General features: G+C 43.0%; 1 protein-coding gene across 1 annotated transcript in view; it reads left to right on the forward strand.

Annotated features, from left to right (window-relative positions):
- The first annotated feature begins 312 nt into the window (after positions 1-312).
- TET2 (tet methylcytosine dioxygenase 2) overlaps positions 313-26,080 on the forward strand; it is a 75,545-nt gene continuing 49,777 nt past the window's right edge. The window contains exon 1 of the mRNA XM_030019199.2: positions 313-451. Within this exon, the coding sequence (XP_029875059.1) occupies positions 422-451 (30 nt within the window). The 5' untranslated portion in view covers positions 313-421. The remainder of the gene's footprint in view (positions 452-26,080) is intronic.

Here is a 26,080-nt window from a genome sequence, read left to right on the forward strand (position 1 = left end):
GTGCGCAGCGAGAGGCGAAAACCGAAAAGGGGACGGGGGACGGGGGGGGGGAGGGTAAAAGAGGGGGGGGAAAAAACCCTCCAAAGGCCAAAAAGCGGCAGCAGCCGGAAAAAAAAAGCCCCAGGCGGGGCCGCGGCCCCGCGGTCGGGACGGGGACGGGGGCGCCCCCGCACCCGCTGCAGGGGGGCGCACGGCGCCGCGCCGCGTGGAGGGGGGGGGACGGGGGGGGGTTGCCGGGGAGGGGTGTGTGTGGGGGGGCTGCTGCGCGCGCGGGGCGGTGCGGCGCGCGGGGCGGGCGCCGACGTCAGGGCGCCGCGTGCATATTGATGCGGGGGCCCGGCCGCTTTCGTCAAGGAGCAGAAGGAAGCAAGATGGCGGCCCTGTAGGAGCGGGGAGCGCGGCGCCCGGCTGTGCGTGCTGGATGTCGGCAAGGCTGAGGGACGCGGCAGAGGTCAGAGCGGGCCCCCCGCACCGGCCGCCTTCCCCACGACCCCCCGGGGGTGTCGCGGGGCCGCGCCGCGCCGCTGGGTGCCGGCGGGGGGTGGGCGCCGCCGCGGCTCCCCCAACATGGCTGACTGACAGAGGCGGCGGGGGGCGCCGCGGGCCCCCGCCGCCCCCTCCCCGCGGGGCCGGCCCCCAACTTTGCCTCGCCGCCCATCCCCGCGCCTTTGTCTGCGCCGCGGCGGCGGGGGGGACGGGGACGGCGGCGGGAGGCGCCCCGCCGCCTCTGAGCCCCCCGCCGCGGGGCTGCCCCGCTCGCCCCTCCGCCGCGCCCCGGGCGGCGCTGCGCCCCGCGGGGACCGGCCTTCACCGCCACCCCCCGGCTTCCCGGGCCGCCCCCGCGCAGAGCGCGGCCGGGGGACCGGGGCGGCGGCGGGCCCCGGCTTTGTGCCGCTCCCCGGCCCCGGGCGGACACAAAGGCGGGCGCAGCCCCGGGGAAACGGGGCGGGGGGGGGGGGGGGGGGGTGACGGCTTGGCTTGCGGAGTTTGGGGCGGGCGGGCGGGGGGGGGGGGGGGCGGGCAGGAGCGAAACCCGGTCCTGGGGGGCGAGGGAGAAGTGTGTGCGGGGCGGGGGTGCGCTCGTTGCCAGGCCTTCCTTTTTCTGTGCAATCTACACGCGCGTTTTGTCCGCGTTGCTAAATCCTGCCGTCGGGGCCACTTGCACAATGTGGCCACGGGAAGGAAAAAAAAAAAAAATTACTTTCTCGTGCATGTTCCCCTAAAATGACGCTTTCGGCGAGGTCGGACTTGTTCCCCGCCAGATGACAGACAAGAGCAACAACCTTACCAGATTTGTAAATCGGACGCGCGGCACTGTATGCTCGCATCGTGGCATTTATTGGCGTTAAATCACCCCCTTGGACATTAGCAGTCACTTTCGTGCCCTTAGTTGAAAGGATGCTTTTCGGGTCGCGGTTTGAACCTTGGAAATTTAGCAGACCCTTTTCTGCTAAGTAATTTTCCTTCTCGGAGAGTGAGGTGAAGGGAGAAGTGATGTGGTCTAGCGTGCTTCCATCGAAATGTTGCAACCAAAGATCTCGTCACAAGATTTGTTTTCCATGATGAGCGGCATGCAAATGTTCAGGCTTTGAGCAGTGATCAGCAGCTCTGAATATCAGTTCAGCATAGTTGGTTTTTTTTTCTTTTTTTGAATGTGAAGTTTAGGAGTTTCAGAGATGAGGAGATACTGTCCCTAGTGAAAGCAGGTCAGTGGGTGTTGTTTGTCGGCTAATGAGGCCATTCTATTTGCGTGTTAATGGAAGGTTGACTTACTGCAGCAGGGGGTGAGTGTAGTAACAAGTATATTCACTTGTGTATCTGCATGTGTATTCCACTATGGCACTTTCTCTGGAGGTTGTAAAGTGCAAAACAGGACGTGGTTGGTTGTCGAAGATATTCAACAGGGAGATGTTAATGGTCAAGAGTAATGTATAAACTCGAGTTAGAGGGGGATCTGACTGAATAAAAATTGGCAAAACCAACACCGTGGTACATGCAGTGTCCTTCTAAGAGACGACCTCGGCGTGGCAGGCTGACTGTAGATTATAAATCATTCCTTCTCTTATCTTTTGGGAGTTAGACAAATTTCGTTAAGTGGTGTGTGATGAACGTATTGGTTCCTTTTACCAGTAGCTACAGAAAATGAGCACGTTTCTCTGAGCCCTTAGGGCTGCTTGCTCCTCAAGTACTGTTCCATTTCCCAAAACTTCTTTCGTTCTTGGTGTTTTTTTTCTTTTCCTGGTCACCTCACAATTAATTTCTTGCACTCCTCCAAGTAAAGGTAAGCCTCTGCAGTTTCTATATAGATTACCATTTGTATATCATTGCTAAAGGTCCATGAGTAGCAACGGTCAGGTAACAGTTTATAATAGACTGTCATACAGAAACACTACTTCTTTCCGCTCCTTCTCTCTCAAACACATGGCACTTTGGTTGCAGTTGTCCTTTGACACTTCAGTTCTCAGCTGCTAAATATGACTTTTTTTCAAAAGACTCAGATAAAACTGGATACAAACACTGATACTATTTTGCTTCATCTGCATTAAGACAGTTTTATGTATTTCTTTTCCTGCTCCCAAATAATATTATTTCTATTATATTTAAGTCCGTTGTGTCTTGAAAACATCGGTAAATCTAGCAAGTCAAGAATTTTTGGTCTGCCAGATCTGCTGCTGTTAACACTTTGAAAGAACATACACATCTTGGATTTTATCCTGCAGAAAAACAACAATTTGGAACCAATGTAAATAAATCACTGTTGGGCAATATTTTGTCTCTCTTGCTCAGTGTCATGGAAAGCATAGTATGAACCCTGCCAGTGAAGTCAGAAAACATTTAAATCTAGCAACCAGGGTGTAGGGACGAGGAAAAAAAGAGAGGGCAAAGATGTGAAAAATAACAGTGCTTGGGCGGTGGGACTAAACTGCTGTTGACATGAAATGAAGAACTCAAAAGTCATCTTTCAGTGAAAATAGTTGTTTCACTTTGGGAAGCAACATCAAAAAGCTTTGCGAATGCATCCAGAGAACCTCAGAAAGCAGTTTTGTATTGCCCATTTCAGAACTAATTATTAACAAATCTTCAAAAGAAGAAAAGGTTGAATGGGAGACACTGAGGCTCCCAAATTTGCCGAACTATCACTGCTTGTAGTAAGGCTTTTAATGAGGACTTTGGCATTGTGCTGATTCCTGGCCTTTAGCCAGGGAAACTGGTATTGTTTTGATATAGTGCGCGTGGTCCTAGACTTTGGCATGTCAACATTGTTTAAAGAACAAGAAACGTGTACCCGCTGAGGAGTTGTTATGACGGACAGATTTCCAAGGTCTCTTGTTGGCACTAGTGCTGCACTGGGTAACAGAAATAGGAGGTTGTAAAGGTTTTGATTTCTGCATGCAGAATCGGGAGACCCTGCAGTTGCTGCTGGAACAGGGGCTTCAGCTGCTGGAGTTGGAAGGGACCATTCCCTCTTGCTCCGAGCACTTCAGATGCTGCTGGGACTCCATCTCCCATACAGTTCCTTTAAATACTAGCCACAGCCAGATGGCCCTAAAGAAAAAACAAACAAACAAACACCCAACCCCCCCCCAAACAACTCGCCATGTTTTGGAACAAATCTGCAGCTCAGGTGTTGAAAAACATGAAGTTTGGGTTGGACTAATGTTACTGACTGTTTGGGATTACAGTGCTTCACTTCTAAGTTAATTTGCATGGGCAGTAGAGTGGTTTTCTCAGTGTGGTGCCTAAGCAGTGACTTTAAATCCCTTGCTCCATTTCGTTCTGAGTGGAAGATGTGTCTCGTGTTTCTACAGGAGCCAAATAAGGTTCTTTTTAAAAAATTGTCCATTTTTCAAGGTGGAATTTCAGATCAGCTGTCAAATTTGGCTTGTCACAGAGAGTGAACCTTCTACCTCTCTCACTTGACTGCCACACAGTAGCTCTAAGCGTGGTAGCAGCATCTGTAAGCCAGCTTCACAACTGGAGCCTGAAAGTGGTAGAACAAAGTTGCCAAGTTTCAAATGGAGTTGGTGGTTATCTTGGAAACTGTGCTGGAGAACACAACCACAAATGATTTTGCCAAATAATATACAGTATTTATTTAGTCCAGCTCTCTGATTGCTGTTAAGGCAGTCAGCCAGCAGCAGCGAGTGTTGTGACATCATTTTGAAAGGCAATGTGCTGGTTCTGAAATGGAGTGGGATGTACTATGATTCATTATTAAAAAAAAAAAAAAAAAAAAAAAAAAAGGCTGTAGTCTGAACAGAGATAAAGCATATGACTGCATCATGGCTGAAAGCCAAAAAGGGAATTATATGAATCAGTCACACTTGTAGCATTATTCCGATCCCATACTCCATAAGGCAGTGAATACCTTCTTACTCATTTAATGATATTCTGCAGAAAAACTATCCTTTTGAACACTGAACAAGTAACCAGTAACAAGTTGCCATAGTTCTGGTTGCTACACTTTCAGATCCTCACTGCTTGCATGTTCAATTTGCATAGATCGTCCCTATATCCTAGATAATAAAATGTTACAAATGGAAAGTACCATGAGCAATCATCTTCTCAGTCACCCATTGAAAACAAGTCACTTCTGCCTTCCCTTAAGGTATACAAGTCTCTTAAAAAGGGGGGGGGGGGGGGGGGGGGGGGGGGGATCACCCATTTTCCCAAGAATTGCTCAGTGGGTGGAGACAGAGGTGGTGGGGTTAAGGAATAAAATTCTGAACCTCCAGCATCAGCTGGACTAATCCCAAGGACAGCTGATGACCGACCCAAAAAAGTTGTTTGGATTAAAATATTGGCAATATGCCTTGCATTACGTAGCAGGGAATAACAGAAGGAAGGTAGAGAAAAACAAGGTTTGAGAAATAAGAAGAACAGCTAACTGTTTTTAACTTCTGATGTATCTCACACTGTTCTTGAACTGAAGAAAAAAAAAATGCCCTACCTTATAAAAGGATCAAAAAGAGTGTTCCACTAGTTCATAGTAAAAGACTTTGAATCTGGGGGCAATTTAAAGAAAGTTGCTATGCTTTGAAAAACACTTTAACAATTAAAAGCCATAAAGATTTAGATTCCTGTCTATCTTTTCAAGCAAGCTTGTTTATCTCTGTTAAACACCTTCCAGAAAGCTGAATCATCTTAGCAACCTGAACAAAATTCATGCTGTCCTTCAAAAACAAAGTTTTCTGTGGAGGTGTGGATTCCAAGTTGGGAGTGTTGTTGCCTTGTAGCATACATATGGCAAGAAACCCCAATAGGATTATTCTTACAAATAAATAAAGGCTTGCAGTATTGAGGCTTCAGTTTGACCTAATTCTTGGTGTGTGTGTTTTTTTTCCTCTTATTGAAAAAAAAAAATAAAATAAAGGCAGCATTTCTATTGCAGTGTGCAAAGGAATAGGCTTGTTCTATGCTCAAGTTCAGCAAGAAGGGAAAATTCAGCATTTTAATCCTGATCAAGTACAGCATATCTTTTAAGACGGTTTCAAAGTAGCAGCAAAGAAGTGAGCAGGTGAGTGGTTAGATAGCTAAGATAACCAGGAATAGCTAAATAACGAAGTACCTCTTGGAAGTGTCTTCCATGGGTACATGGCAGTAGCCTCAGCACTTTCTGATTAATTACTATGATGCAATTTAGACAATGTGGAATATCTTAATGTGTTCTACAGCATTACGTCTAACCTCAAATATATTCCACATGGGTTCCCAGCATATGAATATTGGTTTCACCAGGTGTATGCATGGGGGAGGAGAAGTTTCCAGGTTTAAGTTGAATTTTTTGCAGACGTATAAAGAGGATCATGACTTCTGCATTCTCTACATGAGCTACCCTATCCTTAAACTTACATTTCAATTACTAAAATTTAAACAACTTCTCTGTTTAATCTCCTTTCTAATAATGCATAAACACTCCAAGCTTTGTCTTCCAATGTCCTGGCGTGAACTCCTTTAAGTCACATCGTGTTGGAAAAGGATTTGGCTCCACTGCAGTAATACCCTGGCTTACCAAGTGGGTAGATGTTTAGGTCAGGACGATGACTCTCCATGTGGTTGCACACACGTGGTTAGAGTGTTTACAAACAGTGTCCCAGCATCCTCGGCAGCTGCCTTGACGCAGACAGTGAGGACAGAGTTCTAGGAATGTCCCTTGTCCTCACGGGTGGTGGAGGAGGGGGAAAGAAATAAAAAGTGCGGAGTTTAAGAAAACATATCGTAGTTTGGGTTTTGGCTGAGCTTTCTGCATCTGCATTGCATTCTAGATTGTAGGTTCGTTTGTCAGATGCCACTGTTTTTTCCCCCCACTCGAGCGCAATCTGGGCTGTGTCGATGCATTTGCTTGGAACAGACTGACCCCAAGTATGAGACGGGGCTTAAGGGAATTGTTGCAAAGGTTTCGTTTCAAATGATTTGCCTGCCCCCCCTCCCCTTTTAAAAAATTCATAAGGAATTCAATCCTGAAAGCTTTCATGACAAAACAGCTCTTTGCAATACAAGAATCCCACTGTAAATGGTTATATATTTTTTCCTTAATTAGGCATGACTCACTGCCTGTTAGAATACTAGAACAATTCCCTTTTAAAAGAACAAAAAAGAAATCATGAATCGTACTAACTTTATAAGTAAAATCAAATAGCTGAAAGTCTTTATTACTTAATGAGACATGTTGACACAAAGAGGTGTTGCTGTTACAAAAGCTAATACCACTGCAAGGCAAGTTTTGGATCTCCATTAGACATAAGAAGCTTGGTGGAGATTTCTGCATTTACTCAACCAAATGAATAATGCCACCAATCTGTTGTTTAAAAAAAAAAAAAGGAGGGGGGAGAGGTGGTGGTAATTATTGGGGTTGTCTTGCCAAGATGGTTTCAGGAAGCACAGATGAAAATACTTCTTAGCTGGTCCGAAGCACCCAACTGACAATGTGTTTTGTACCCTCCCCTGTGGACCTAAACCAAAGCTGTCAGACAGGTTCTGGTCTCCCAGGATACTTGAAGCCTATGCCCTGTGTGCACTGTGGGACCTTATTAGCAGAGGTTCTGCTCCTCATTCAGAAACATTATTTTCCAGTCTCATGCACATTTTTCAGACTTTCTCATGCAGTTTTGCAGCAAGCGCTTGGAATGGTGTGCAAAGCACATCGCTTGCTTTACAAAATGAATCCTAAGAACTAGTTTTTCCTCATTGGGAGGAAGCAGTTGGTACAAGTGTCTCTTCTATACTCTGCGTTTGTCTAGATGAGTCATGGTATTCACCATCATCCAACAGAATATGAAGGCCAGTACGCAGATCTTGTTATACATGACTTCTGCTGTTAGTTGTATGTTCACATTGGTTGCTTCCATTTTATGTTAATGTCGATTACAATCACTGTATTTTTGTTATTACACTCCAGTGGTTTCTTTCTCGCCTCTCTTCTCATTTGCAAGACAATTATTTGGGTCACATCCAGAACCTGCTTCTGTTTCACTAAGCTCTTCACCTCCTTTTGTTTTCTTCTCTGACTTGTTTTTGACCTGAAGTTCCCATTACTCTTGCAGCAGCTGGGTAGCAGAAGGTAGCAAGCAAGAATAAAGAATATATGACAGAACATGTGACAAAGGCATTTCTGAGTTTGCACTGACTATTTGTTCCTTCTCTTGCCACTTTTAGTGCTGTTAGAGATCGAGGGTAAACGTTAACCCTTGGCCTGATGCTGACAGGAGAGTTTTGCCCTCAACTTGAGTGTCTTTTAATAACTTTCCATATTTGTCCCTTAGCATGAGAGACAGCAACTGTTCTTGCAGCACTCACCCCCATTTCATGCCCCTGATACTTTTTTTCATCTTTGTTTAATCTGTCTGTTCTTTCCATGCTACTTCACTTGTGTTTGAAGTCACATACTTTGAAGTTATACAATTTTTGTACTTGCCAAAGGACACAAAACTCTTTCAGCTCTTATGTAAGCAAAAAGGAGAAAAGAATGATTGCATACTTCCTCTCGTCTGCAAGTAGCATTACTGTCCTGCTTACGGTAAAATGAGGAAAATGAATTGTTGTAGTAAAGCAGGAGTTGCTTCCTTTCCCCCAAAGTTACTAAAGCTCACAGAAGTGAGATATTTCCTTGAAGCTTAAAATGCATGTATAGTTTAATAAAAGGAATGCAATTTATGCCTGAAAGAGAACATATGAAAGCTGGAAAATACATTGGACTCACCTCTCCCTACGATTTGGAGAAGTGGGGGTGCGTCTGTGTGTATATATTATAGACCTTAACATATTTTCTTTTCAAATGACCAACCTTTTGTTCCCACAGCACTCCTTTGCTTGCTTGTCTGTTTGCTTTCAAGTTTGTCTGCCCCAAAAGGTCTGACGTATTACTAAAATGGCAACAGTAAAAATCAAAAACACAAAAGCTGAGCAACTGAAAAGGGTCAGATTTAACACTTAACTCATATAACCAGTAGACATTTTGGAGAAAGAAAACCTATGCTAGTGAGTCTCCATTCCATGCTTAGTCAGTTTGCATGTGTACACATCACATACCCAGGAGCAAGTGAAAATATTGACCATATAGGGAAAGGCACTTTTGATGTTTATAAACATGAAAAATGCACGAAAAAGAAAAATACAGCCTTTTAGTTCTCTGTTGTTTCTGTGGTGTTCTCCATAACTTCCAGAGAACATTTGTTCTCTTTAAATAAGTCTGGACCTGTAATTTTCTGCTTCCCTGTAATCCTTAATGCAGAGAAGAAGCTTTTGTAGGTGTGAGAAAGTAGTAGGAAAAATAAGAAATGTGCTGATCTATTTTCTTTAGCTCTATTGCTACGTGTAGTGCCCAAGAAGTGAAAGACCAGGTAGGAAAACACAGATTTCTATGTATTTTTCCACTCTGCCTATGTTGTGCAGTTGACAATACGTTAGGTATAGGTGGCTTTTTTTTTCCCCAGTGCTGTCAGCTGACTTGTGATCCTGCAAACTGGTGGCAGCCCTTGCCATTTTCACAAAGCCCTATTCATTTTCCTTCCTCTGAGAGCTGTAACAAGTCTGCCTATGTAGAGACACTTGCAAGAGTGAGGCATCTCGTCAGTCACATACTTTGTAGCAACTGAAAAAAAGAAAAGTAGTTTTGGGGGTATTTTTTCTTCTTTGAGCAGGGAGGGAGAGGAAATGGATGGAAAGACTTAGAGGCAGGTATAGAAGCTAAAACCTAATTTTTACTTTTAAAAAAAAAACTTTTCAAAGCAGTTGCAAGTTAACATGTTTTTTGCTATAAAATATAAACTCTAGCTGATGGATTGGAGAGAAGTTTTGCCTCTGGAAGTGTGAGTCTAACTACCTACTGAATAGCTGCTTTTTGTGGAAACAACTGCTACTAGCTCGCTGGAGATATTTTGTTGGACAAGCTGGAGCATGAGTCTAATTCAGGATGGCAACGCTGATGCTTCTAAATATAAGGAGAATGGATAGAGTGAAATTAATTATTGCACGTTAGGAGGCACCTCATATCCCAGCCACGAAACAGAATCCCACTGTGCTTGAGCTGTGCAAACATAAGCCATTTTGTTCCCTTTTGCTATTTAATTCAGTAAAGGAGACAGAGAAAAGGGGTCTGGCAGCGCACAAGGGGCCAGAGTGTTAGTAACTCTTGTTTATAACGCAAAGCAGAGGCAGGCAGCTCCCTTCCAAAAAAATAAATATTTGCAGTAAATAAAGCAAAGCTGCTATTGCTACCTGCTCTGTGTGTGTGTCTGTGTGTGTGTGTGTGTGTTAAGAGGAGTTTCTAACCAGCATTGCTGCCGTCTTTTCCTTAGGGTGCTTATATGAATAAACAGGCAAAACATGCAAAGAGTAAGAGAAAGGGTACAAAATTAATAAGCAACAACTGAGAGCCAAAGCACACACAGATCACGCAATGTGGTACAAACCCTGCTGGAGCCATTCATTTCAGTGCCCTTTTTTTTTTTTTTTTTTTTTTTTTTAACCCTAAAAGACATACAGGAAAGCTGTGGTATAGCTGGGAACTGAACCCATATCTCCTAAGCTCCAGTGCTTTACCCATGATACCCTCCTTCCTGCTCATTCAGAGGTTTACAGATAGTTTTCTCTGCTTACTAAGATAACAGAAGTATCAATTTTAAGAAACAGAAACTAGACTCAGAAACAAGTAGCTTTTCACTTTTTTTCAGAAGTTGGTTTTCAGTAGCATTTTCTGTTGATTGACAACATATTCTTTTTTTTTTTTTTTGCTGCACAAGCCTTTGGACCTTTAAACCAGCAGTGCTCATCCAAAACAACCCAGCAAATTAAATACTGTTGTTTATCTCCTCAGGGAAGAGGATGGCTTTTTGTGCACTGCTTTGACTGCAGCACTGTTGAAACCCTCCGCTCCAAGTGAGAAAGGGTGCAGGAAAGGATGTTATCTCAGTTTTACTGGCACTGCAGATGTCTCCATGTACCTCCAAACAAATAAGCAAAATCTCACAATGAGATAATTATAATTAAAATAGTATGTTGTGTCAGTTAATTGCAGTGTGTGAAACAGAGTTGTGTAATGTCATTTCAATAAGTAGGTACTCCAATAACTCCTATTAACCTTTAATACCCTTGATCCTCCCCTTCATTCCCACAGTCTGCAAACTGTTCCTGTACATCAGCTCCAACCTACCACACGACTCCCATTTTGATCTGTTTTATCAATTAAAGGTTTGTCTGGGTTCATGAACCCTCATGCTGACATCATACTTGGTAGCAGACCTCAAAGGGGAAAAACAAAAAAAACAAAACCCAAACAAACTTTAATTTGTTGTCAGAAATCTCTTTGCTGAGGATGGGATGCACAAACCTGTGCAGGCGACACAACCTTAGCAGCATTCATAGCTTTCTGTGCAACAGTCAGCTGTTATTTCCTAGACCTGAATCGGAGACGGTAAATTTTAATGTCTCTCTCCGGTCTTTGGGAGTTCCTTTGCTGGGGGTAGTCATAGCTCAGCCTGCCTGGTTTGGTATGTAGTGCATTTAACCGAGAGCCTACCCTAAGTAACTTCAGCACATTCACAGACTCGTGATACAATCCATGATGAAATGCATTTGGAAATAAAATCTGATGGGTAATTTAGCTCATGCAGCGTCTCTGGATGCTGACAGAGGCAGTTGACCGTGAAGGACAGATGGATTTTTCTCTGCCATGTTTAGAGATCCAATAGCGCTGCAAACTGCTGTGGAAAACGATGGAGCGGGAGCATTCGGGCTTGCTTCCCCCAGTTGCTCCTCTCCCCATGGCAGTTTGGAGGTTCAGCCGGCTGAGTCCCCACGTGGCTTGCGTGCACGTGGCCACGCTGTTTACAAACACCCTGCTGGGCGTCCCCAAGGCGAGAGGGTGCCACGCTGCGGGGCCGAGCTCCCCTCGCACAGCTTGCAAAAGCCCCTGTTTTTCACCCACGTTCGCGGCTGCTCGTAGCAATCGTGGCCAAAGGCAGGGCTGCGACGGGCTGGCGGAGTCTGCTAGCTCGTTCGGGTTTGCTCATTTCACATTTAAGCAATATTCAGGCCAAGGGTTTAGAGCAAGGTCGTCCATGGTGAGTCAAAAATAGAAACTTTATTGCTCGATAGAATAGTAGCTCTGGAGAGCGCTAGCTAGACATACACACAACAGCAAGGAAGGTATTTTTCTGCTTTCCAGAGACGCTGTTAGGGAATTGGGTAACATTTACAGTAGGGCAGGATTTCAGAAAGCCTGTGGAAATGAATGGGCACATTTTTTTAATTTCCCGCTAACAAACCAGGACCACTTTTTCTCCAGGTTTAAGAGACGGGTCTCAACGAAACACAAGTAGCTTGGAGCAGCTAGTATTTGAAACCACAGTTGCATTATCACTGGGAGAAGACTGCCTTGGTTTTGCTTTGTTTTAGCAGGCCATTGGCATACAGCAAGAAGGAGGTTTGAACAGCTGTGTGTTGCTCCATTAAATGGCCTCCCATAGCTGAGGCACAAAAAGACAAAGCATGCTTCTTTCCAGCCACTCAGCTAAAATTGTATTGACTTACTTTTTGCTGCTCTCCTCACGAGTTCAGAGTTCAAGGACTCATATATCTACTGTACCTTGAGTTCAGATAACAAGATATAACTACATGGAGGGAAACAAACAGAAAAGTTCGTGTTCTTCAAAGACAAGCATTTTTCTGTACTTGTTCCCCTGTTTTGTTTTGGGGTGTGCACTATTTATTTTTCCCCTTTTGTTTTACTCTCCCTCCCGGTGCCCCCTCCCGCTTACCCTCTGCTGCACGCATACCCTCTGCTGCACGCACACCCTCTTCCAGCCGCCTCTCTGGCTTGCCTGGCCAAGAAGTGCAGACTCAGCAGGGACTGGTAACACTTTAACTCTTTGTCCTATTCTCAGCTTTCCCAGCAAAGGTCAAAGCAAATGAGACTTACAGCTGCACTTGAAACAGAACTGGTATAGGAGGGAGGGATGGTGACCACAGACTGTTCCCCACTCCCACTTTTTTTTTTTTCTTCTTGAGGCATATAAAGTGCGTGGCCAGGGTGAGATGAAACTTTCCATAGGCTTTGGGTGGCTGTATCTGCTAGTTTCTTGTTAAGAGGAAATGAAAGACTTGTGACTTTTGTTTGTACTGGCCATATCTAGCTTCGTGCAACCTCTACCGATAAACAGAAATAATTTAGGAGTTACTTCCTCAAACGCCCGAAACGTGGTCTTAATTTCATCAGTGCAAAGCCAGCAAAAAGCTATTACAGACACGAAGTCTCGGTTATCTGTCTTTGAAGTCATTTTGGAAACTTTGGCAACGTGCCCTTATACAATTCTTTTTCCTAATAGCCATAGTTTTGCATTGTGTTGTGGGACCACGCTGGCTCCAATTTCAGTGACTTAGGGCAGAAATGAGTTTTATTTTTCTTGAGAAAAATTCAGCGCTGCCATTTGCTTACGGCTGAGAGAAGGAACCTGCTTGGACGCCGTCAACATTAGCACACATCCATGTGTGCCACATACAGGAAAAAGGTTCCCATTTGCCCTTCATATAACCCACCGCAGCGTTTCATGGGGTTGTGAGGGGCGCGCGCCAGCGAGAAAGTTGGTGCTAGTTGGCTTAGTGACATCGACACTGGCGCCAAGGTTTACCTCGCCGCTCGGCACTCCAGGTCATGCTGGTGTCTCGCCACGTGCTTACGCGCACATGGCAGCAGTGTTTACAAACATGACCCCAGAACTCTTACGGGCAGTTATGAAAGAGCCAGCGAATGCTGCATCCCGCGCGCAAGGGTGACCTAGATTGCCAGTGCTGGGAGTGAATAGCGAGGCGCTCGTACCGAACACAGGCTCCGAGAGCACATCAGACATTTTAAGGCAGATGATTTTGCTCCCAAACTGTTTTGAAATATCATTGCCACCACGAGAGTTTTCCACCGTAAACTAAAAATAGCTACTACTATTAACTAGCAGGAGCGGTGGGTAAGTGATTCAGCAACCCGGGGATAGAAGTGACTGTGTTCTTCAGCACCATAAGGCTGTTTCTGTGTTGAACTGACTCAGAAAGTACACAAAATTTTCAAAGCAGGAAGGAACTGCAAAGCTGGCTTACTTTGGCTAAAAGAAAAGAACACTGTGTGATCGTGTGGTTCCTGATTGACAGTTCCTTTTTTATTCCTTTATTAACACTTGCACTCGGGCACTAATGAATGCCTTGTAGTCAGGTTGTGACCATCCATTTAGGAAAAAGATGCCTTAGTAGTTTCAAATGACACACCTCCATCTACAAAATATTAATACCACTGTACGGCTGACTTGTTTTTTTGACATGGGCCTTAAGAGAAAAAATGCATAGCTCAAACACCCCTTTAGCAAACCAGGCATTGTATGCTCAACTGTCAAATGTCCACATTCTGTCTTCATATATATATTTTTTTAAAAATCACTTTTGGACACAGTAGATGTCTACTTCAAAAAAAACAAAGTGTCCCTTCCTTACCTTTGAAGTTCTTCAAAGAAGTTTGTATTGTACACCAAATTACTCTAAAGCAGTTCCTTCCTAGAAGTTAGTAGTTTATTGTAAAATGGAAGTACGTGGTCAGACGATTAGTTTTTGACAGATTCTAGCATTCTTGAAGTTTTCTCAGAAATACATGTATGTGGAGGAAGACAGGCTACATAACTGTGAGTGGCTGCCAAAGATAAACAGAGCTTTCTTGAAAAAGCTGCTAAACTAGCAAAAATAAGCCATGCTTGTTAATAAATCACTTCCAGTTTTTACTTTTGGAATCAAAGAGTTTAATCCCAGCTTTGCAAAAGCCTACTAAATGGTGAAGGATTTTTTTCCCCTCCCAAATAGAAAGATTGACCTTTCAGAAGCAGATGAGATGGTAGAAAGATGGTAGTTCTATTTTATATTAGTTACTATGACACATCTCAGTGTTTGTAAATATCATAATGACAACACCCTTAGGAAAGATACACTGCAAGCTTCTCTGTGCCTCTTCTCCAATGCAATTCAATCCCATTACTGAATAAAACTTCAAAAAGTCCATAGTCTTTGCCTTTTCCATCCATACCCATGGCAGCCTTGCATTAAAGTTGTCAAAGCTCCTGCAGTGTTTTTTCACTATGTAAACAAAATAAAACAAGAGAGGCTGACATGTGTCCACTCTGGCCTGGGCACCAACTCATTTCATGTGGTCAGATAGCTCTAACCTGAGCAGGTGAAGTGCTCTGCAGGTCAGCCTCTGACCCATCGCTGGTTTTGTCCAGTCTCCTAGCTGATTTTTAATGTTGCATTCGGAACGTGAGCAAATGTGCTTGCGTCGGTTATTGATGTCTTTTCACTGCTGAATGTTCATTACAATGTTCATTACACTGTATATAATAGACTTAGAAATAAGAATGGGAGTACTGAAAATAGGTCACTGCTGTGTTCCTATTTTAAGAGTTCTTTGTGGCATTTCTCCTGCCTGAGGAAAGCAAATCCACCTTACTGTGAAACTGTACAAGTATGGGCAGACTTGGAGAAAGGAGAACTAGAGCCTTACTATGAAATCTTCTCTAAATGTATATAGCTTTTTTCCTGGATACATCATTGTACATCTTCTGGAGTCTTTCTCCAGAAACCCTGAAGCGCTTTTTAAAATGTTCTGAATCAGAAAGTACTGAGGTTTACAAGGACTGGTTTATTAGTATTTATGATGTCTGTAGGCTTTACCAGTACATTTAACTTAACCAGCGTAAGATCTATACAGATACACAAATTCTGTGTCTGGTGCATCTTTGACTCAGAGAATCTTCTTATTGTTACCGTTTATGATATTTTCTTACATTATACGAAGAGCTGCTTTTAGTCACCCAATGAAGAGAATATAAGGAAAGAAATGCTGCTTATGATGAAGATTATTTTATTCAGTGCTTTTAGTTGGGGCAAGATGGAAGCAAATAGTGTAAGATTACCATTGTATGCTACAGGGTGAATACCACCATTGTGTCAGTTTAGATGAGTATCTCAAAATAAATACAGACTCTGTCGTGGGTTTGTCCTCTAGGTAAAAATGTAATGGAAATCTTGTTTAACAAGTTCAGTGAAAGGCACACCTAAAGTTTAATTATGCCTTCAGATGCATGGGTGCAATTCTTACTAAAGAGTTTTACCCAACTACCAGAGAACAGACTTGGAACTTTTGATTTTTCTTATACTTAGAACGTATGTCAATCAATAATCATGTCAGTGCATGGGGAAAAGAATCCCTTGGCATAATAAACAACTATCCCCAGCCATAGCTTTCTCTGCCACATGTGTGTGAGAGAGCACGAGAGATTATTCACCAATTTATCATTTTCTGCCAATCCCCTTCTCCCCCCTGCCCCTTCAAAAGCCGATCTACCAAAAAAGCAGGGGGAAATGGAGAAGAAATGAAACAGCGCCTGTGGTATTTACCTGAGGGACTTTTCATTTATGTCTCTTGGAGCTGGGAATCTTGGATGGGATCTGAATTGCACTACCAAAATTTGCAGCACTGAATGAGGCAGCGGGAGGACTCCCTGACCCAGGAGGTAGACAGACAGGGACCACATTGTTCCTCTGTCTCTCTTACTCATTGCTTTCTCAGCAGAACACAGTTCCTTAAGAGACCAACTGCTTATTCTTTTTGTGCACAGAGAAGAAAACATACAGAACACCTGCTGGACAATACATTAAGTTACGTTAACAACTGCCCACAGAACTCAAAGGCAAGGTAGGAACATGCAACAGGCCTGCAGAATACCTGCTCAGCACAAACCACAGGCAGAAAATGCTTCCCATCACCCTACTTAAAACCAAAACAAGTCCTGTTAATTCGAGAGTCACAAGAACTACAATGTGTGCAAAAGAGAACAAAAACAATGAAAGGAACAAGGAGTATTTTAGATTTTTACAGTACTGGGGAATGTATGGGGAAAAATGCCCAGAGATGTTCTTAGGAAAGCAAGAAAATCCCACTTTATAAAGGTTAAAAAAATAAAAGTTGGCTGAGCCATGCCAGCATTGGCTCTTCTTCATGTTCACAGGATTAAACCAGTGAGGTGCTGATGTTTCTTCCCATGTCTTTCAGTACTACAAGAAACACTACTGTGCTTTGCCCACCAGCCTGCCTTTGGCCATGGCCAACCTCCAAACCTTCAAAATACGACGAAACCCCCGTTTCTAGAAGCCAAATTATACATCAGTGAAGAAAACAGCCTTTGTTATGGAACAGGCAAACAGCAGAAACCCTGATTTATGAATTCAATAGAGATACACTAGAAGCAGCAGAAATCAGTCCTTCTCTTCTACTCATGTTCCACTATCCTGGCAGCTTTTTTTTTTCCCTAATTATTTTTCCTTGCCGTAGGTCCACGAGTGTGGAGAGAATGGGTGTCTCAAGCATGGCAAATACTGTGAAACTCCACAAAAAAGAATGTCGTGCTCTGGTGTGAAGTTTTGATGTGGAAAACTGGGGTTTGTTTAATTTGGGGGGAAAGAGTGGTCAGTGTCTTCCCTTTGTGAGCCCCTTATGGCCTGTGCAGATTTGCTTGCACCCTTGTCCAGGAAAATTCTCACCAGGATATTCTAAATGGAGTTTCCCTGTACCAGTGCACAGCAGTGAGAAAGATGGACAAGTTATTCCTAAAAGTTGTATAAAATAACCATGGAAGAGACCATTTAATCCATCTTCTTCTCCCAAACCAGATAAATCGTAACTGTCACTTTTGACAAATACTTGGATAATCTGCTCTAGAAGACCTGTGCTAGTGGAGATTCTGTATTCTTCCAAGTCTTCTCATTTTGATCAACTTTTTTCTTTTTGGACAGATACAGCATTCCAGCTGAGGCCTTGCCAAGGCTGAGAAGAAAGGTAACTTAATGCCTGACAAAGCACACAAACAGGACTATAGCCTGTGCAAAACTTGCCTTTTTCTCAAAAGGATTGACGTCAACTCTTCAGCTTGATATTCACTGTAACGCTGGGAACTGCTGTTCCTCATTCAGTGTTTGTGCTCACAATTGGTCCTGCCTTCTGAGACATTGCCCTTGGGTTACCAATATGAGAAACCCCAGAAGAACTTCAGAAAAAAAAGCTAGTGTGTGAAAACAGAGAAGTTGGTGTCATCAGGGAGGAGGAAATGCATACCGGGGGAATCTTAAAATAAGTAATCACACATTTTTGTGAGGGTCTGGTGATCCACTAGACTGTGAATTTCTTGGACGAGGACCGTGTCTGTGTTACCTGGGCACACTGCCGCTATTCCATGCATAATGCAAAGAGTTCTCTCCCGCAGAAGAAGATCTGGACAATATCATGAACAGCTTAGTGTAGGCACTTGCTCAATGTGGCAGTAAAGAGGAGTGGGAAAAACAGATGCAATACAGTATGTAATCTTAGTAGTATGTACGGTTTTGTTAAGCTGTAGTGGATGGAGATAGAAGTGTGTTTCAGAGAATGAAAAACACTAGAAAAGATGTGTCTTGAGCTACAGTGCCAGAGGTGTGTGCTTTTGCCATGGGAAGATCTGAATTCTCCTCCTCTTGTTCCAGTGAAGTTTTCAGATGAAATTTGCAAATTATGAGTGTTCCCATGTATTCTGACTCCAAATACAACAGCCTGTGCTGGGTCCGGGCCTCAAAACAGGCAGCACAGAAAGAGGGAACAGGAAGTAGAGCACAGTGAAAATAACATTGGAGGGTCAGCTAGATACCATATGTTAAAGGCAGAGACGGGCTCTCAGGAGCTTACCTTTGGCTCTCTAGCACAGTTTGAAGAAAGAGAGTATTTGAAGAAGTAACAGCCAACATATTTCAGACTGCTGAAAGGAAACAAATATGATTGGGTGTGCTTAATCTAAGGACCTTGCTGTTACAACCTGTTGCTGATGCAGGTTATTCTGTAAGTAGCAGGCATTTCTGTGAATTAGGACAACGTCCCGGCTCTATCCTTAGGATAGAATCTGTAGGGGGTTTTAAGTCTCATGGGTTTGGCTATAAGCTGGAGGTTGGCTGAATGCATTACTGAGTGTTTATACCTTTCTCTGAGGCATCTGCCCTTTAGCAGACTATGATAAAAACAGACAGTTGTTTGCTCCAGTGTGGCACTTCTCAGCTGCTGCTGGCTGTTTCCCTGTGTGCTCCCTCCTCTAAAGACTTTGCCACAGTAGGTCTGAGAGCACTGCTACAAAAACAGGGTCAAGAAAATATGTTATTAGGAGGAACATATACAAAGTGACCACCTACCCCAAGAAGCTATTTTCTTCATTTGTTTGTTTTTGCAACACCCAGTTGTAGTTTATGCCACCAGCAGCTAGTGTGGTCACTTTAACAGTTCTTTCTAAAGCAGTGGCATGAACTGTTAAATTATCTAAAAAGAGCAAACCAGTGTTGGGGGTTTTTTTAAAGATTAGATTGAAGGAACAGGAAAAAGCTCTCTCCTGTAGTTCTCTCCTTTTGTTTCTAGTTTTAATATTTAATGAACATGTGATATTGTTTTAAGCTAGTCCTGATGGTCTTGTGAAGTTAATATTTAAAGCAGATGGCTGCAGTGCTTTAATAAGATGGTTACTATAGAAACACAGCACTGTGAAAGCAATAGTTTCTGTAATGCATGGTCTCCTCACTAAACATTTTAAAGACTTGATCTACGTGTAGCAGACCCGAAGAGGACTAACCAAGAAATGGAAAAGAAAGATATTATGCCTGTGTGGAGTATTTAGTTCAGCTGGGGTCTACTTAAACCTAGCTGGATAGCTAACATTTTTGTGGCTTGCTAAAGAGCTGCTTGAAACAACATGAAACGTGAGAAGAGAGATAAGCAAAAATATTGATGGAGGAGATGACTGTGGGCAGGAGACATCATTTCAGTTATCTTTTTTTGGAAGGTGAGTTGGACTCAAGCATTAATACAAACAAATTTAAAAGCACAAAACACCCACAAACAGCTAATACACCCAAATATTTACTTTGCAACCCTCAGGCTTTTTTTTTTACTTCATCCTTGCATATCTAATGTTGCCTATCAACACACTTGTTGCAGCCTCCTGCATGGGGAAGGACATATTGTGTACTCTCAGGGATTTGGGCTTTTTATTACTGCTTCTAGTTTTTCTTTATTTTGCCAAAACTGTTTTAAACTGTTTTAACCTGAAAGTACCTAAATTCCTCTGCATGTGCCAAAGAATTTTATAGGCTATGACACAGACTTTAGAAATCCTTTTAAAATGTTAATTATATATATGAATATGAGTTTGCACTAAATCAGGAAATTCAGGGGGGTAAATGGCAGTCTTTTTGGAAGGGTTACTGGTTCTGCTGTGCAGAACTGGGCAGGAAAGTGCTGCCTCATCTGCCTATGTCTCTCCCTCCAGGGAATTAAGAAGTAGTTTTCAGCAGTCACAGAGGATGAGTACACAGAGATACCGGTTGTAGAACTGTAGAAACTATGAAGCAAAGAAGGTTTCAAAGCAACAGTAACCTGATGTAAAGATAGCACTTGTGAGAAATATCCATCCTTTCATAGAATCTGGGCATCCTGCTGGAACTTTTATCTTGTGGTATAGCTAGCAAGAGTGCTGACCTGAACTAGGTTCAGAGAGAACTGGAGACAACCTGGGCATTTTCTTTGCTTCATCCTTTCTCTTGTTTCTTTCTGTTCTAAACTCAGCAGGTGTTTGTGCTTGCATGTTTTTGCTTCCCCTTGCACTTTAAAACACCTAAGCTAGGCAGGCCCAGTTGCAGGGTTTGCTGCTTTTATGAAGCTGAACACATCACCATTCAAATAGAAAGAAAGAAGGGAAAAAAGCTGTGAGAAACACTCAACTAATAGGGTTTTCCTCTACCCCGAGACTTAATTTGTTTTATCGGTTCCTGTTTCTGTATGGTCATATCTGATTCCTCTACGGGCTTTTTCTATGACTTAAAACTTTCAAAGGAGGAAAACCACATATGATCTAAAACACCTCCTGCCTTTCTGCTTTGTCACTATGGTCCTCATCACTATCATCCTCTACAAACAAGTCAAAGCACATCTTGCCTACTTTGCACTGTCCTTCAGTTTCTTTCCTTGGAAACATTCAAATACTATACCTCATCTCACTTGTGAGGCTTAGCCTGCCTCATTCCTGGTTGTATTTTTCTTTCTCTCACCCCTGCAAAGTATTACTGTGAGCAGCACTGCCCACAAATGTGCAAGTTGAGCAAGTCTAGAAGTCAGAGGTATTCCCTGCCCTGCTATACGTATTGTTTGCTTTGGTTTAGATGTATTTGTAGCGCAGCAGTAGAGCTATAGACAAATACTCTGAAATAAATATCAAGCCCTTATTCATGAAACTCACTGTTTTAGATAGTTCTTCAGTACAGTACTCGTGTTCCATGGATAAGGAAACTTACCTTCAGACTTAGTCCACACGCATTTACACGTACACTAAACACACAGGCATAGCACACAAAACCAGACATAGTATCTCTGTCTCTATTTTCATAACAGGAATATTTTTAGGCATGACAGATATTATGAAGGAACTCTGCCCAGCTGCACACAGGATGGATGGATGGAGCAGGCTATTTTAGGTTATTACATAGCAGTTCTCAAAAAAGAAAGCTTTGTAGCATGCAGACAAAAGCTTACCAGGGAAATCTGTCCCTGGGACACTAGCATAAGGAGCCCTAGGGAAATGGGTGACCCTGTGGTCTATATGTAGATTTTGCCCTAGACCCACTTGGTGGCCTCAGGAGGGCTTCCTTGATGCATGAGCACCTCTTTCCAGTCCTGGCCTATGAGTGCTGCTCTGCGTAGGACTGTAGTCCCTGCACTGAAATGCTTTTTTCCCCTTTTCTCTTCATTATCTGTAGACCTGAACATGAGCGCTTTTCCACAGCGATTGTTAGTTAATCTCACAACTAATGTCATTGACTGCAGTGGGATCACATGTGGTTTTAACTGCATCCATGTAAGAAACTCACAATATAGCCCCTTTGGGAAGAAACAGGTAACAGTGAGGGGAATCAAAAGTACATTATATATCCTTACAGTGTCTAATGGAAGGAGGCCCCTAGCTCAGCTGAGGCCTGAAGACATTGTTGTGGTACATAAATAGCACATAAATACTTTTTCTGTATAATCTGTTAATTATTTGTAAGTGCAAATAGTGGGCAGAGGTGCAAAACTCAGAACCCCACCAAGTGAGACAGTGTAAAATTGAGAAAATCCTTGCACCCTAGAGCTTAAAATACTGCTTTTATGGTAGAATACAAGCATCAGAAGAGGCAGAGAGCTCTTTGTAGGAAGATAACAATGGAAAAAACCAAATGCAGGCTTAGCACAGCTTGCAATAGTAACATTTTGCCACTTGTCTGTGGTGCAGTGGCTTATTGTTCACATGAGCAGAAGCAGCAAAAAAGTCTGATGATCACAACCTCTGGGAGTACTGCTATTGCGATTATCTCAGAGCACTATCTGCGTTAGTCCTAAAGGGCTGGAAATCTTTTACGTTGATGCAGCCATAATTAAATGTGATCCCACTGCAGTCAGTGGAGCTATTTGTGGAATTAACTAATCACTGGTATGAGTAAGGGGCTCATAAGTCAGGCAGTAGTTACTGTGGGAAACCTCTGTGGGTTAAACTGAAAGCTGTTCAGAAATGTTGATATTTAAATGGCAGACACAGTAGCTCAAGAACATGGGGAATAAGAAACTCTGCTTCTAACATTTCCTGGCATATGACAGTTTTGATAAGGGGATTACTCTAAACAAAATTCTCAGTCTCAAGCATGTTCATAGCTTTAATTAGACCAAGCATAGATGGAAATTTGCAGTCTGCTCAACCTTCTATTTAAATCTCTGCTATGTTCCCTTTGCACACCTGTTTGAAATAAAGTGTGAGTGGAAAGAATAACCTCGTGGTGCTCTTTGAGGCTTTCATTGTACAAGATAGGTGGCTGTGTCTGGGTAAGCTTAGTTACTTAGTGTTTAGAGTAATTTTTTTACTAGACAACTGGGATCTGTGTGTGGAGAATGCTTGTTAGTGGGTGCAGCACGCAACTGCAAGTAAGGAGCTACAAGAGGATACTGTAACCTAAGTAGCGTGAAGACTCTCCACTAGCTAAGTCTCATAAGTTGCCACAATAATATGCATCTAATATATAATCCTGTCCCAGTTCTGTCTGTAAATTATATTTGAGTAAAAAAATACACTGTTCACTCTTCTAAAATCACAAATTTGAATGTTACAAGCTAAGGGGGTTACTTCTGATAGGTGGGACCTACCCTCATAGGTGAAAATGTGAATATCAAGTCTTTAAATGCAATTTCACATTAACTTTACAATACATTCTGTGTTTGCTAAAGGAGGTCTTAAGTTTGGTTAATTTTGAAAAAACTATATGCAAGGAGGCTGAAGATCCTTACTACAAGATAAAAATTCACCATTGTGGGGTAAAATTAAAGGTCTGAAGTGGCAGCTGACAGATTATGGCATCGCAAGGATTATGCAGCTGTACCCACCACACCTACCAGCCTGACGGAGGAGACCACAAGCTGCGAGCTATGTTCTAAATTACAGGCGTTGCATATGTGCTGACACTCTTTTTATACGTAAATTCTGAAAAGACCTTCTCATAAGAAGATGTAACCACATAAGAAGACTCTTGATTTATTTAAAAAAAAAAAAAAAAAAAAAAAAAAGTATGCTCCTTAAACGCCCCTGCTACACTCCTATAAAAATGGTGCTTTTTCGAACTTAATCCTAAAGCCACTGAAGCAACTGAAACAAATCTGATTTCAGTGATCTTGGGATCAATTCATTAAATTTGATTAAGCAAATGCTGCCCAAGTGTAAGGATATGAAGAACTGCATTGACTTTACATTAGAAAGCTCCCATTAAAATCCCACCTGAATTGTGTTTCTAATCAGCCCACCAACCTTTGGGATCAGTTTCTGATGGCTTATATTTTAGCAGCAAGCTTGCCTGGACACTGAGTATTCTCTTTTCTCTGCCTGCTGACTTCCCTTCTCCCCCTTCTCCCTCCCCCGTATTTACTCTGTTCTTTTCCTATCAGTATGTGCCACTTTACTGTACATTGTGCAGTTACATTACCATTTATCTGATCGAGCTGAAAGCCTAGATCTTTCTCTGTAACTTTTGTGAGCCAAACTTTAAAAGCTTCTCCTTCTCCTCCCCCTCCCAGATCCCTTCAGGGAAGAAGCAATATGAACAAGAATACGCACAGATCGCTCAAGAATACAAATTATGTTCTGAACAGAAAGTTGGCTCATGCACGCCAATTACTTGTTATAAAGAATAAAACATTCACCTATAGTTAACCTTTAGAGAGAATGGAAAAAATAAAGTTATTGCTTACTATATGCTATTTACTGAAGTGGCAACTGGCAGGATGAACTGTAGAGTGGGAAAAAAGGTTGCTCTAGAGGATTCTGGGAGAGTAATTCTGGGCCCGTGGAGAGAGAAAGTCTCACAGCAAAAGACAAAATTGATTTGTTGCCAGGGTGTGCAACATGGGAAGAAGAGACATGCTCAGCAGTGGTGCCTAATTGTCCTTTTTATACTTGCTGCACTGTCTGTAGTCAGGCAAAAAAAAAAGCCCAGTCCTGAGTCAACTAATGCAAACGCAGAGGAGTTTTGGCCTGCCTGGTCCAATGGCCCCACTTAAGCTTATTCCTTATGTGTGTTAATAAAACACCTGTGGTTTCGGTCACTAGGAGATGTGCCATGGATTATTTGCTTCAGAGAAAGCTTATTTCTGGTCTATCTATTAGTATGTGCCTTTTCAAAATGCTTCTGCTTTTTTGTTGAAGAGGATCCCTCTCCTTGTATTAATGCAAGTAGCAGTTGAGGCTTGCTTTATTTATTTATTTATTGTGGATTTTGCCCTCTATTGCGGGTTCTCAAAGCAGTAATATCTTCAGGACAAGATTGCATTGGCCTATAGCGGCACAACTGTAAATCTGCCACTCTCATTAGACAGGATTAGCATACTCCATGACTTACTAATGTAAACATCTGGAAAAGTAATAATTAGGAGGGCAGGGGGAAGAGAAGTTGCCTGGCCAGTAGTAAAAGCATCAGAGCTGTTGGACAAGGTAGTGAAACATGCTGTCAATAGAAATCAGATAAACATTTTTCGTGAAGATGCGTAAGTACAATTAGAGTACCTAAGTTTGAAACTTTTTTTACCCCATGTTCATGAGAAACTGGACCTCACTCAGTTCTCCCCCTCACTTGAACCCATACCACTCCACAGTGCCAGGGAGAACAGACTCACACCCTTCACGCTGAAGTGTTGGGCTGAAGACCTCTTCATACACGCTGAGGCCCAAAACATACACTGCAGTTTAGTATAAACCTCTTAGAGCACACTATAAGCTACAAATGAATAGTGATTTTTAATTTTATCTTTTTATTATTATTTTTTAAGAATAGAAATATTATTTGCTTGGGATCTCTCTGGTGTCTGTGTACAGCTATAAAGTCTGGCTTAACAACAGAAGCCAAAGGCTTCTCTGTTCACAGTTCAGACCCAAATGGGAAGTTGATGTATGAGGTTATTTAGTAGTCTAGATCCTGATCTGATGTGTGCCTCAAAAGGCACGAGGAGTAGTTCAGTCCCACACTTGCTCCAGACACATTCCTGAGAGAGAGAGAGGCTGGTGCGTAACTGTAATATTACCCATGGTGATGGTCAGGTGATGGGGATGTGGCTGGGATTGCTCAGGTCTTTATATTACCCTTGACTTCTGGTCACCTTCTGGAGGCGAAAGCAGAGCACTTGAGCCAGTCATCCAGCTAGACCACTGAGATATCAAGGGATGCAGGAACTGCGATAAGTCATTCTTGGTTTGTTTGGGGTGGAAGGTGTTAAACAAGGGCATTTCCTTCTTCGGGAAATGGGTACTTGCAATAGAAAGTTATTTTTAGTCACTCTGTGCTCCAGCAGTTGATACATAGAGGCCTGACCTGTCTGCTGATAACACATTACCTCATTTGCAGCTCTGCTGTTGACGTGCGCTCCACTATGTCCTTGCTTGAACCTGGCAGGCACCATGTGGTATAGTTGTCATGGCATTGTTTGAAGGATTAAACTGCAGCAGCAAGGCTGCTACCTGTTCAAACCAATGCAGAAACCCCAAACAAACTCTCAGCACCAATGTATCTTGGCAGTAACGCACGAGGAGACAACCTTACATCTATGTTATACCAGAAATATCTGGAATGGTACCGTTTTACAGCAGCATAGCTAACACGGTCTTATTGTTCAGACCTTGAGCCAAAACTCAAACCAGTATGGCTCTGCTGAAATCAGTGGAGCTACCGTGATCTACAGCAGCGTGACATCTGCCCTTGTCTCCTCCATTTCTTGCAAAATTACCAGATTTTTTTTGGCCAAAGCAAATAGGGCATCTTCGGAAAGTGTTTGGTCTCCTTAGAAAGCTGGTCACAAACGGCTAATGACTACCCAACAGACTCCCTTCCTCTTCTCCGCCAGGTTTTCACTGCTGCCAGCACAGCGCCACATCCATCTGGACAGCCAGACGAGTCGCTCCCTTCGGAGGCAGCCCGGTTGCCTTTC

Source organism: Aquila chrysaetos, chromosome 1, assembly GCF_900496995.4.
Source record: "Aquila chrysaetos chrysaetos chromosome 1, bAquChr1.4, whole genome shotgun sequence".
Lineage (NCBI taxonomy): Eukaryota > Metazoa > Chordata > Aves > Accipitriformes > Accipitridae > Aquila > Aquila chrysaetos.